The sequence below is a fragment of the Gigantopelta aegis genome, chromosome 9, assembly GCF_016097555.1.
Source record: "Gigantopelta aegis isolate Gae_Host chromosome 9, Gae_host_genome, whole genome shotgun sequence".
NCBI classification, from domain to species: domain Eukaryota; kingdom Metazoa; phylum Mollusca; class Gastropoda; order Neomphalida; family Peltospiridae; genus Gigantopelta; species Gigantopelta aegis.
In genome coordinates this window covers 30,607,223-30,620,756 of record NC_054707.1, presented here as the reverse complement: position 1 = coordinate 30,620,756, position 13,534 = coordinate 30,607,223, and the positions used below count along the sequence as shown (strand labels likewise).

The window sequence follows — 13,534 nt, the reverse complement described above, 5'->3', positions numbered from 1 at the left end:
TAGTTTTTGCAGTAGCTTTGGGGAGGCGCAACTGTAGGCTTGGGCTCCATAGTCTATCCTGGAGAGTATATATGCTTTGTAAACCATAAGCATTGCCTCTGTTTGCGCTCCCCAGCTGGTGCCTGAGATTGCTCTTAGTAAGTTTAGAGTATTTTTAGCTTGTCTGACGATATCATTAATATGATCACTAAAGGTTAGTTTTGAGTCGAAGGTGACTCCTAGGAATTTGAATTTGCTAACTCTTGGGATTGGCTTATTGTTTGAGGTTATTTGAAGGTTATCTGGCGAGTTGACTTTATTAAATAGCATACAAACTGTTTTAGTTTCAGATAATTTAATGCCCCAGTCCAGGGCCCACTTATTTAATTTGTTCATAACGTCTTGCATTAAATTAAATAGATTCTTGGTTACTCTGCCTGTGCGCCAGATGGCGCAGTCATCGGCAAACAGTGCTGTGTTTTATGGAATGGTTGATTTAATTTTACCTTTAGTATTAAGTGCTTTAGTTATGTCATTAATAAATATGTTAAATAAGGTTGGTGATAGGACCGAGCCTTGTGGTATTCCGTTAATTATTTCTGTTTTATCTGAGTAGTGGCCGTTTACTCTGACTGAGATTGATCTATTATGGATAAAATTATTGATAAAGTTAAACATGTTTCCTTTAATTCCATTAGTTTGTAGTTTATTGAGTAGGCCTTGTCTCCATACCATATCAAATGCTTTTTCAATGTCTATGAATATTGCTAATACTTTATTAGATTTGCGGAAGGCATCGTTTATATGTTTTGAAGTCTGACTATTTGGTCTATTGTTGAATGTTTGGATCTAAATCCACTTTGTACATTTGTAATTAGGTTATTTTCTAGTAAGTAGTTATTTAATCTTTTATTAAAGATGGTTTCTAGCGTTTTACACATGTGGGACGTAAGTGTTATCGGTCTGTAACTTCCCGGGAGGGAGTGGTCTTTTCCAGCCTTAGGGAGACTAAAGCATTCTGCGTGTTTCCATGCAGTGGGCATTTGGCCCTCCCTCCAGATTCGGTTAAAGAGCGATAACACTACCTCTAGGGCTACGTCAGGCAAGTGCTTGAGCAGGGTGTAACTAATTTGGTCGGGCCCAGTGGCGGTACTTTTTTTTTTAGCTTTAAGAGCAGTTTTTAGTTCTATCAATGTTAGTGGTTTATTAAATTCTAGGTTATCGTTGTTTGGCTGATTGGCCGTATTAGTATTAGTTTTTGGTAAGGAGTTATCTTTCTTGAGTTTATCAAAGAATTGTTTAGGGAAATTTTCGTTACTACTGTTTTGGTAAAGGTTTTACTTAGAAGGTCAGCTTTTTGTTTATTTTTGGTTGCTGTTTTATGTTTTTGAAGGACTGTGGTGGTCGTGCGTTGTCCTTGTATACCTTGAACTTTCTTCCACATTTCTCTAATAGATTGAATTTAGGTATGAATTTTTCTATTTCTGCGTATTCTACATTACTTTTATAGTTCATTAAGATGGGGAGGTGGTCGCTGTTGAGGGCATTGAGTACTTCCCATTGGGCGTTAGCGCCTAAGGTATTACTGCCATCGTTGAGACATACTAGATTATGTATGTTGATGAATTCTTCCAATATGTCTCCCTGTGCGTCGGAGTGCTGACCTCCCCACAGTGGGTTGTGGCTGTTGAAGTCTCCTACTAGTATTAAGTTATGGTTTGGTTTTATAAGTGTATTGTAATAATCTATAGTTAGTTGCTTATGGGCTGTTCCTGGTGGGCTATATACGTTAATAACGTCTATAGGCATTTTATCGTTTAGTATAGTAAGTCCTAGGACTTCTAGATTGGCATTTATGGACTTGTATTTGATTTCGCTATGTGGTATAGTGTTTATAATAAGTGTGGCTAGTCCACCTCTGGTGCTATTTTCTCTATGTTTATAATAGGTTGTGTAGCCTGGGATTTTGAAAGTTTTAGATTGTTTAGTTTTAGTTTTACTGATGCCGTTTCCTAGCCAAGTTTCTTGTAGGCATATGATATCTGGCTTGTTGTTATTGGTGCTAATGATTCGTATCCATTTTAGAACGCTAGGGCCCTTATTTTTAGGAATATTTTGTCTGTGGATGGTGTAGTTGTCCATGTCTTCGAAGAGTATTCCCTGTCTGTAGAGATCATCTCGGCGCGACGTCACCACAAGTCCAAACTTCCCGTTTCGTAGTTCCATGGCGTGGATGGCACACTCAACTCCGTCAGGAAACTTTTTAAAGTTGCCCTCAAGAATGCCTCCCGGCAGTGAGCTGGTGTCCGAGTGTCCCTGACCAAGTATCGAGCATACTGGCCCTTGATCTTGGAGATGGCTAGGCTCCAGGAGGCGTCCCTGCCCCGGGCGGTCGCGGAAGGCCGGGCCTTGGCTGGCTGGTCACTACTCGGTGGGGTGACGGCCTTCCGCTTCGCAGCAGCGCCATCCATAGGGGTCTTGGCGGAGCCCCCCGGGGGTGGGGGACTCGACGCCGACCGTCTCGAAGGGGTTGGAACGGGAGACGCACGCCGTGGAGTTTCGCAGATCGCTGTGTCCAACTGCGGCGTCAACTGGTCCACTGGCTCAGTCTGTTCAAAGGTATCTGCGTCGGCTGGCACTGGTTGGTCGGGTCCCGGGGGTGGGGGCGGCGACGCAGACAGGACCGCCGCTGGCGGTTGAGCCGCCAGTTTAGGTCCTCCCTGGGCCGTCCCTGGTGCAGGTTTCCTCTTCCTCCTTTCTCTTCCCTTCCTCTTCTTCGTGTTCGTTACCGCGTCGCCATACACCGAAGTCACGGTTGCCCGTGAGCCAATATAAGCGTCGCGGTACTCTAACAAAGAACCGTGGCTTGCAATAAGTCCCCCCCCCCCCCCCAGGTGGGGGGGAAGGGGGGGTCAACTCGAGAGAGCAGAGCTACACGTCTTTCCTCATCGAAGGCATAGCTCGGAGTGGATCAACTCGAAGCATATTTTGCCGCGTTCAATTATGTAACGGGTATGGTTACATAAATCTGATTAAACATTAGCATATATTAGGTACCATTACAACTGTATCTTCCTAAGAATGTAGACATATTTCAAAGTCATAACAAAAGAACAAGTCACCCAACTAAGTTGCAGTGAACTTGAACAGTGACATCAAAGAAACGGTCGACCTCAGGATTAGCGTGCTAAAACCCATTCACACACGATGTATCGTGTCGGCTTTTGATAGGATAGCCAAAGACCCTGCAATCATCACGCGTGGCTGGCATCCTGTTAGATTATTGTACAGTTAGTATGTCTCGGCGGGCGGGCAACTGTATTTACGTGCCCCTATCCACAGAGGTTCAGGCACGCCCACTACGGATTTAGCCTCTGACTTCGCCAGTGACTAACTCCGGAGCAGGGGGGGGGGGGGGGGGGGGGTAAGTTTGAGGTGGGCGGAATTTGGAAAAAAGCCATTTAGTAAGCGCGGACCAAATAGCAGACACTTCATAAACTTGAAGTAACACCGAGTGGGAGCCGTGTTCTGATTGGCTGAATTTCGATTCCTCGGTGAAGCCTGTTTTTTACCTAAGTCTACAAAGAGTACTGCATACCAAAAAATAGTTAAGACTGCTCGGCCGAAAAGTTTTTAAGGTGATTTTGAGCAATTGAACGGGCGCCAAAATAAAATGCGTTAGACTACTTATAAAAAAATAAACATAAGAATTTAGAACTGCTTCCAAAACGTTTAAAGTCTAACTAGCCCAATAAAAGAGGTTAGTACTCACGGAGGAAAGATTGACTAGGGGGAGGAGAGCCAAACCCTGGTGTCCAGATGGGGGATCAGCTGGTGTATATCCGGCTTCGCTAGCAGTCTAGTGATCACAGGATACTGTTTGTGGAACACCTTCTTCATCAGACGATGAATCGATATGTTGTCCATCTCAGCAAACAGTAGAGCCTGGCTGTAGCGGTTGTCCAGATGATGGGTGATACTCACAGCCGACCTCCCATCCTTAAAGGTCACCGGGTGCATCTCGTATTCACCGTCTGCGTTCGGGATGTCCTCAAAGTTGCGGCAACGGGGCACTGCCAAGAGGTGCTTGGTGTCCAGGACATCAATGACAGCGCACTTGGAAAAGCGGCGATCCACTTTCCCGTGCAGAGTCCAGGAGTCCATGGATTCACCGGACTCTGCCCCTTCTGGTGGTGGCGGAGGTTGTTTTGGTGGGGTTCTTGTAGTGGGAACAGTGGTCGCCACCTCTGCCTTGCGCTTCCCAACAGCTCCTTGGCGGTCCAGGATAGCCATTGGTGACACCGGTAGAATTGGTGACACCGGTAGAATTGGTGACACGTCAATACTATCCATAGTATGACGAGGCGAAGTGCTGGAACGAGTCGGAGTCCTAGTGGTACTAGCCTCGTCTCGGACCGCCTCCGGAGCGGGAGCTGGGCCGGTCGGAACTGGCTTCCCTTCCTTCTTTCCGGTGGAAACTACAGGAAACGGCGAAGCAGAAGGAGCCGCTGCCGGTGGTTTAGCCACCGGGGTTGGCCCCCCCCCCCCCCCCCGAACCGTTCCTGGCGGGTTTCTCCTCTTCTTCCTCGTCCTCCTAGTCTTGGTTGGGACCGGGTCGCCGTACACCAAAGTCACGGTTGCCCGTGACCGGTGTACGCGACGCGGTACTCCAACAACATTCCGTATGTTGTTATGAGTCCCCCCAGGTGGGGGGGGGGGGGGGGGGGTAACTCCAGAGAGCAGGGACTCACGTCTAGCTTCATCGTAAACAAAATTGGAAAGCAAGAATCGAATGGCTCGTCTACAATGAATTGTGCTCCAGTTGTTTTATAAATGTATTAGAATTTTAATCTTTGTTTTAAAAGAGTGTGACACATAGCTTGCTGGACTAGTCAACGGTTAGTCAGACTTGCCTACAATGAATTTATTTCCAGTTGTGTTATATGTTAGAATGTTAATCTTTGTTTGTTTTGTTTTAATAACGTGAGACACATACACAAAACATAGAAATAAATGCGTCATATTATTAATGCGAATAACACGAACTCGCAGTTTTCGCATTAATATTATGATTGCATTAATTTCAGGATCTACAGTATGTTCTGCTACAAGGTTTATTATATCTAAACTAAAATATCTTTTATAAGAATACAGTTGATAATATTTATGCTTTGTTCAAGTGAACTCGGAAATTATAAACTTGCTTTACGTCCTCGTTCATTTCATAATTTAATTTGAATACGACAGTTGTAAACTGTATCCCACCTCATATACCATGTTTGCAAGGATTAAACGTTTTGATTGCACACAAAGGCATGTATAGTTTATTTTTATATAATTTGTAAAGCGTATTGGACGCTATTTCCAAGTTTGAAGACAATCGAACCGATTACTTGTACGAATTCAGTCGAACGTTCAGTGGCGGAAATTATCGATCTTGGTCGATAGTAAAAGGGGAATAACTCTAAAGTTGTTATCGAACTTTTCAACACATTGTTTTCCGTTTTGGTGTTCCGATCGTTCCAACATTTACGGTTAGGGTTAATTCTCTTTAAAGCTATGTAAATACTCGGACCGGGATTTGTAACAAAATTAAAAAAAAAAGGTTTTATGTGTTACATTAGTCACTTGTCATCGGGCATATGCAGTTAACATAATTACTTGCCCGGCATGAAACTTCCACTTGGCACGGGCGTCGGGCGATGGTTTTTTGATCCCCTGAACCGACACACGCTTTCGTTCGTCAGATATATATATATATATATATAGTCCAAGGTATTAATCTACGATGTTTACTTTTATCTGCTCTAACCATATTTAGAGTATTAACTTTTCAAACTATCCCAATACTAGTAATACTGTTTAACATGCTCATTCACATGGTATAAGCGTATTTAAAATGCATATTGCAAAAGAAAGCCACTTTTGACATTTTTGCCGATTATCTGCTCTAACCAGTATTTAGAGTATGTACTTTTTAACTGGAAACTACCCCAGTAATATTAATAACATGCTAATTCAAACATGGGTCTGTTCAAAGACAACAAGTGAAATATTTAGTCAAACAGGCGCGTGTGCAAGAAATTGTGTAGAGGAAGTCTAGACTGGCTAGTGGTGTTTTTAGGTGAGGGGTCGGGTCATGCGTCCCCGGAAATACATTGAAACAAATAAATAAATAAATAAATAAATATATATATATATATATATATATATATATATATATAAACGTGGGGAAGGGGACTGTTTTGTTGTTTTGTTGTTTTTGTAAATAACTTAAGTTTGGTTTGACGTAAAAGTAAAAATAAAAAGTGTTTTGGAAATAACAAAAATATACTATTTTTGTGTGTAATTTAGAAAACAAGCGGCTCAGAAATAAATAACTTGAAATAAATTCCATAGTATGAAAAAAATGCGTTCCCCGAGGGACGCACTATAAACATATGTTTCTGTTATATATTACAACTGTGTTACTGTCACACACAATTCATTAAAACTGTAGATGTGTTTGTATATTTAAAATTTCCATGCAAGAAAACCAAAACAATCAGGGTGGTGACAGCTCGCTACATTCATCTCTTATATTTAACACATGGTCAGTTTATAACAAAACGCAATTTCATCAACTTAATTTTTACCTGCATCATTCTTTATTTTCAAAGCATAGGTAGGGACATTTATGATGCCAGGGGCTGGTATGCATAATCTCAGCTGAAGATGCACAAACGACTGTGCAATTGTTGTTGCTACCGGAACGCGCCGGAAATGGATAACGGTTAGGGGATGTAACTATGCCCAATTTTTCTCGCTAATTTCTAATAGAGGCTATACTACGGTCTTTGATATATTAGTCGTGGTGCACTGGCTGGAGCGAGAAATAGCCCATTGGGCCCACTGACGAACATCGATCCTAGACTGACAGCGCATAAGGCGAGAGCTTTACCCCGAGACTACGCCCGCCTAAAAGGGTGTTGGTAAACGTTTTGAAATAGACTACTGACCAATCCCTCATTATTTATATTAAGCATACAACATGACTGGCCATTAGATATCATACGACGACTTGAATACGTTTGTAAATAAGTTGTAAGATAAATCGTATCTAACGACCACGGATGTAGTATTTTATTTCTTACATTGTCCCAAAAAACAGGTTATAAACAAATTTCAACGTCTTTTCCCTCTAAAACGTATTTACAGCCCTTTTGCTTGTAGCTAACTTACGCCTCACAGACACATCAATTTCACGTTAACGCATACGTCACAGGGTAGTTGATTTGGATTGTAGTTATTTTTTTCATTGGATGGTATGACATTAGCGACTTGGGCCCCCTTCTATGAAGTGATCTTAGCGCTACGATCACCTTAAGTGCACAGGGTAATTATGCACATAAAGTGATCATAATGCTAAGATTGATTCGTGGAACGGGGCCCTGATCATGTTTAAATTGGTATCACACGTATGTTTGTTAACACTATGTGTTATAAAAAACAACGAATAATGTTCTCACCACTAGTGTGTATACTCAACAAAATGTATTAAGTAGTTTTTGAGGAAATGAAAGAAATAGAATATTACACTTGTGTCCGACATGTCGGCATTTTTCTTTATGTATGTAACCCCGACTATTAAACACATCAGTCGTCAATGCCGTAGATATTGTAGCGGTTTTTTCAGTTTTCCCCGGCATTTATTTTGCCCTGGAACTTTCAATTTTCTATATCACTTTTGTTAATTAATTAATTAATTATTTTTGCAATACTGACAAATTACACTCCTCTTAAACTGCAGTGGAAAATCTGCAGAGACTATTTTGTGGCTATCCGTGCCCATCGTTCCCTATCAGCTTTTAGCTGTGGACCTAGTGTGACCACTTCGAAGTGTGTTCGATAGTTACTTCTGCTATTGTTAAAAGCCACTTGACTGCACCCGTGGAAGAAGTTGAGACAGGTATATATGTATGTACGTATGTATGTGTATATGTGTGTGTGTGTGTGTGTGTGTGTGTGTGTGTGTGTGTGTGTGTGTGTGTGTATATATATATATATATATATATATATATATATATATATAATTTTTTAAAGCCAAGATGGAGCCACGGAGTATATTTCAAAGGGTGGTGTCTGTGTGTGTGTGGGGGGGGGGGGGGGGGGGGCAGAGGGGGTTAACACTGTCTGCGATATGGCCCCGGGGATGGGAATTTAGTGGATCAAAGGGGCCTGAGAGCATTCTGAATTTCAGATGTTTAAATCTGGCATTTCCAGCCTTCTGGGTACAATAGCAGGAAAGAAAGAAGTGTTTTATTTAACGACGCACTCAACACATTTTATTTATGGTTATATGGCGCAGACATATGGTTAAGGACCACACAGATTTTTTTAGAGGAAACCCGCTGTCGCCACATAGGCTACTCTTTTACGACAGGCAGCAAGGGATATTTTTTTTGCGCTTCCCACAGGCAGGATAACACAAACCATGGCCTTTGTTGAACCAGTTATGGATCACTGGTCGATGCAAGTGGTTTACACCTACCCATTGAGCCTTGCGGAGCACTCACTCAGGGTTTGGAGTCGGTATCTGGATTAAAAATTCCATGCCTCGACTGGGATCCGAACCCAGTACCTACCAGCCTGTAGACCGATGGCCTGCCACGACGCCACCGAGGCCGGTCCAATAGCAGGAAGACGTGCAGTTGGGCATGGCCCCTGCCTCCCAGATCTGCTCCGCGACCCCTGCAATATATGTACTTGGAATCTAATTGTGACATATCAGGCCTCTGCAAAATTGCGATATACGATCGTTTCGTTCGTGCGTCGCTCACGCAAATCTAATTTTGTGTAACCTACGTTTCGTTCGCGAATTACATTTAGCACATCATTTACATGGATATAACAGGTCAGGCAACAATCAAATGGGTTAATTGAATTTATTTTTGCGTAAGCCATAAATGGTTAACGTAAAATGTCATTTCTCAGAGGCTCGTGACTACTAGAGATACATTATAACGTCCTTCTCATGCTGGTCTGGTAAAGGAACTACAACCAACGGATTTCATATGCTAATGTTTATTGACATGATAGTCCATATATGTAAATTGAATGACAAGATAGTCCATACATGTAAATTGATTGACATGACAGTCCATACATGTAAGTGTGGCTCGCGGCGTTCTCAGATGATCACATTCAAGATGGCTCACTTCAACTATGGGTTTTATTTAGTCGACGATTAAACTGCGGCTGAAAAAAAAAAAAATAATAGTCATGGACAACAAAAATACAGCAGCAATGGATGTCGACATATTTGTCACGTAACTGAAGTGGCCAAATGCATGGTTGCTATGGACTTCAGGACTGAACAGAAGGGCAGCCTTTAGTGTCATTTTTCTCAATTAATGCTTGAGAGAAATTCCACTTTTGGTCAACACCAAAAAGGTCATACCTCAGTCAATGTTCAAGGTATCAACAAACATTTTGTAGTTTTTTTTAAGCTTTTAATATACTCTATCTGATTACGCAAATATCTCATTTTAATTCAACAGCCTACTTTCGGTGGAGTGGCTCACATATCCTCCGCCAATGACGGCTGTCTATTTACACGGCGGTCGTATGTTTGGGGAAAGGCCCAGTGTTAGACCAGCACACCCATCTAAAGTTCCCCTTGTTTATTGCAAGGTAGAGTCGTATATGAAATGACCCAGAACATGTTATGATTTGAGTTGAAAGAGTACATTTTCTAGGTCCAACTTTCTGTTTTCAGATCAGTGGCCATTACATTAGGAGTAGTGGGCTGCCAATCAACACGGCGACTGTATGTTTGGGCCAAAACCCAGTTCAAGGCCATCGCAGTTCATATAAACTTTGCCTTGCGTAGCGTGGATTACATCTATTACTTATATATTATTGTTGGATATTATTGTTGTGTTCTCGAGAGAGGTCTATAAAAGGTCGTTTCGTGTCCTATTCGACTTGTTCTGCAGTGATCTCTGCTGAAACTAATATTCTAGTAATCAATAATAACAACAAGGGATCTTTTATGTGCACTTTCCCACAGACAGGGTAGTACATACCACTAGTGGGGCATTGCTTGGAACTAGAAAAAAATAATCGTAGAATGAGTCCATTGAGGTGGTTCGATCCTACGATGCAAGCACCTCAGGCGAGCGCTCTACCGACTAACCTGGAGCCCCCCCCCCCCCCCCCCCCCCCAGTTCCTCTCTATGATAAATACCTCTTTTTGGGTTGACTTAATTGTCCGCCTTTTGCATTTCAGCCTTTGCCTTATTTAGCTCCTCGTCCAAGGCCTTGCTTTCGCTATCCAGTTCTGTCTTACTTTCTTCCTCTGCTGCTTTTAGTTCTTTGTTCAATTTGTCTTCAAGTTCTTTGTCACCTTCTTTAACAACAGCATCAATGGTATCTGCAGCCTGTGTTATTACTTTCGCTTCTTCAGTTTTCTTCAATTCAGTAAAGATATCGGCTAGTATACGCAGGGAATCTGTTACGTCTGCTACGGTAGTATCTGAATCATCATCAAAACCTCCACCGTCATCCATGTCATCGAATCCCCCATCGTCACCCATTTCGGTGCCTTCATCACAAAGTTCGCCTGAAACATGAAACAAAAAGTTATTATTGTTCTCACAAGTCATCCAATCAAGTTACATTGCAATACTGGCTAAAATATTACATGTCATTTATATTATATAACCATCAGTGGTACCTGCTTTGAACCGGCCTCGGTGGTCGTGGTTACGCCATTGGTCATAATGCTGGTAGGAACTGGGTTCGCAGCTCGATAGTGGCTTCCACCTACAGCGAGTTTTAACCACTCAGTGGGTAGGTGTAAGACCTCTACACCCTCTTCTCTCTCACTAACAGCTAACCCACTGTCTTGGATAAACAGCCCAGATAGCTGAGGTGTGTGCTCAGGACAGCGTGCTTGAACCTTAATTGGATATAAGCACGAAAGAAAACCCAATACTGAAACAATACAATACCTGCTTTGTGCAAAATGCTGACCAACTACAGGGGTACCTTTCCACGCTGCCATGTGGCTTAGGATATAGAATCGTACCAGTGACCAAAATAAAACAATACAATGTTCATGCGTCGTTAATTTGCAGCCACTAAACTATACTTGCTTAGACTGTTGTATATGAATATTGAGAATTTGGGGATAATATAAGTTTATTTCTTCTTGGTAATTAAACAAATTCATCAGCATGTATATATATAAATTTCAAAATTTTCGTTAATGTTTAACATATTAGTGTAGGTTAGTTTGATGAGAAAACAATTTCTGGTACAGAATTATATACCTCTGTACACAATTTGATTGAAATTGATATTTGTATTTTGATTCCACTCCTTCCCTCAAACCAAAAAATAAAAAAAATAAAAAATCCCTTTCTCCAACCTCCTCTCCCCGAAACCCAGACACAAAAATGTTGACATATCCTTAATTTTAGCTGAAATTGAAGAATACAATGTTTATAATGATAAAAGTTAATTATGAAGTGTTTGAATATACATATACTAGTATTTAGTAAGTGGAAAATAAAGTTCAAAGAATGTAACTTGGATGAATGATTGGTCATAGTGTAAAAAATAATAATGACTGAAATAGTCATTTGTAAACATGATTAAATATTATTTATTTATTTAAAATTAAAACAAATGTTCAGGAGAGAGAATGCTACCTGTATGTTAGTGATTAGGAGAAAACCCATTTTGAACCGTTCTACAAAATTTTACGTAACGCCCAATCCTATTGTTTTTCTTTTAAAAATGAGCCACCTGCATAATAACGTTTTCTGTCATAGTGACGCATTTACCACTAACATCATTGTTTTTTTGTGTTTGTATTTTATAGTGTTTTCGTTTTTAAAAAGTACTAGATAAAAACAAAATATTCTGTTAAAAAATAGCATTGACATTTACTGTATTAATGAAAATGGCATTGTTTTAATAGTTACGTAACTGTTGACAATTACACCCCTTATGTAACGTTTCGTAACATTTCATGACTCTGCTATAGCACAATCGCTGAAAACCCCCGCATGTCACATGGGCTGCTTCTATTTAGCAGCATTAGACAGCGGTTTGTTTGTTTGTTTTCACGTTACAAACCAATTCCTGACGAACTGTATATCAAAGGCTGTAATATGTGCTTTTGTGTGTGTGTAAAACTCATATAAAAGATTTATGGCTGCTATTCGGTGAAGTGAAGCCTATATGTACTTTAGACCATGTGTCGAAATCATCATGGCTATGTGTATTTGTTTAACTGTCTGTCTGATTGTCTACTAGTTTGAGTTTAAGTGTCCTCTAAAGTCTAATCCTATTTTGTTATAGAACTGGAGCGCTCCTATTCATATTGTGTCAACTTTGAAAATTCAAAAAGTCATATCATTAAGAATCGTTAAGTACTTTGTCTAAAATATACATGTTTTTTTAAAATCTGATGCTAAAGAAAGAAACCCGACATCCCTATTCTAAAAACAGAGTGAACCGGTTTCGGTTAGGGATGTCGAGTTTGTTATTGTAGCGTTTACATTAGTCATTGACATGCTAGTTTATTGTTATAAGAAAACTCAAAAGGGATCAACTAAAGAACTGTAGCATCACATTTAGAAAATGTGTGTATTTAAAACACTTACTACATTTGGCGACCAATGGTTGTCGAATATTGACACTCGTTTACATAGAGTATTCTTCAGCCCTGATCTAATAAATGCTAGTAAACAGGATATAGCAAGAGGACACTCGGTATGTCCAACTACCAGCCTGATAGCATGGAAAATGGCTTCGGGCCCGTAATACATTATTTATTTATTTATTTATTTACATATTTATTTATTTATTATTTAACGACACCATTAGAGAACATTGATTTATACATCATCCGGCTATTGGATGTCGAACATTTTGGTAATTCTGACATATAGTTTTGGAGGAAATCTGCTACAGTTTTCCATTAGCAGCAAGGGATCCTTTGCATGCACTTTCGCACAGACAAGACAGCATATACCACCGCCTTTGATATGCCAGTCGTGGTGCACTGGTTGGAACAGTGTAAAAAAAAAATCAAAGAATTCATGCACTGAAGTGTTTTGATTCTACGATCCAAGCCCCTGAGCCGAGTGCTCTACCGACAGCATACTTACTTTCATCTTCCACTGTTATTCTGTAGGCGAACGTTGTCGCCAACAAACTGAACAAAAGAATCCAAACTTTCATCTACAAAAAAATAAAAAAAATAAAAATTTACATATATATCTCGACGAGTTATGTAGATCATACGAAGAACGAGAATTCATCTGAAGGATTTTTGTCTTTTGGTTGCGATAATTTGTATTAATATGACAGAAATGTTTAGAATTTTTGTAATCCAGTAAATATGTTTAGGAAAATGCACTTGACTATTAAATGAAGTTTAGTGCGCCATGAGCACAAAATGGCATCATTGATTGGTTACACGGTTATTATTGAATGGCACCAATACAACATTGGTAGTTTTCTTATTAAGAATAAAAGTTTAGCGATGGACGTTATATAA

The 13,534-nt window shown here is 40.5% G+C and overlaps 1 protein-coding gene across 1 annotated transcript in view; it reads right to left on the bottom strand.

Annotated features, from left to right (window-relative positions):
- Positions 1–9,026: 9,026 nt before the first annotated feature.
- The window catches only part of LOC121381967, a 4,764-nt gene continuing 256 nt past the window's right edge, over positions 9,027–13,534 (bottom strand). The window contains exons 2-4 of the mRNA XM_041511405.1: positions 13,143–13,215; positions 10,208–10,582; positions 9,027–9,216 (exon numbers count right to left, since the gene is read on the bottom strand). Coding sequence (XP_041367339.1) covers positions 10,224–10,582; positions 13,143–13,215 — 432 coding nt within the window. The 3' untranslated portion in view covers positions 9,027–9,216; positions 10,208–10,223. The remainder of the gene's footprint in view (positions 9,217–10,207; positions 10,583–13,142; positions 13,216–13,534) is intronic.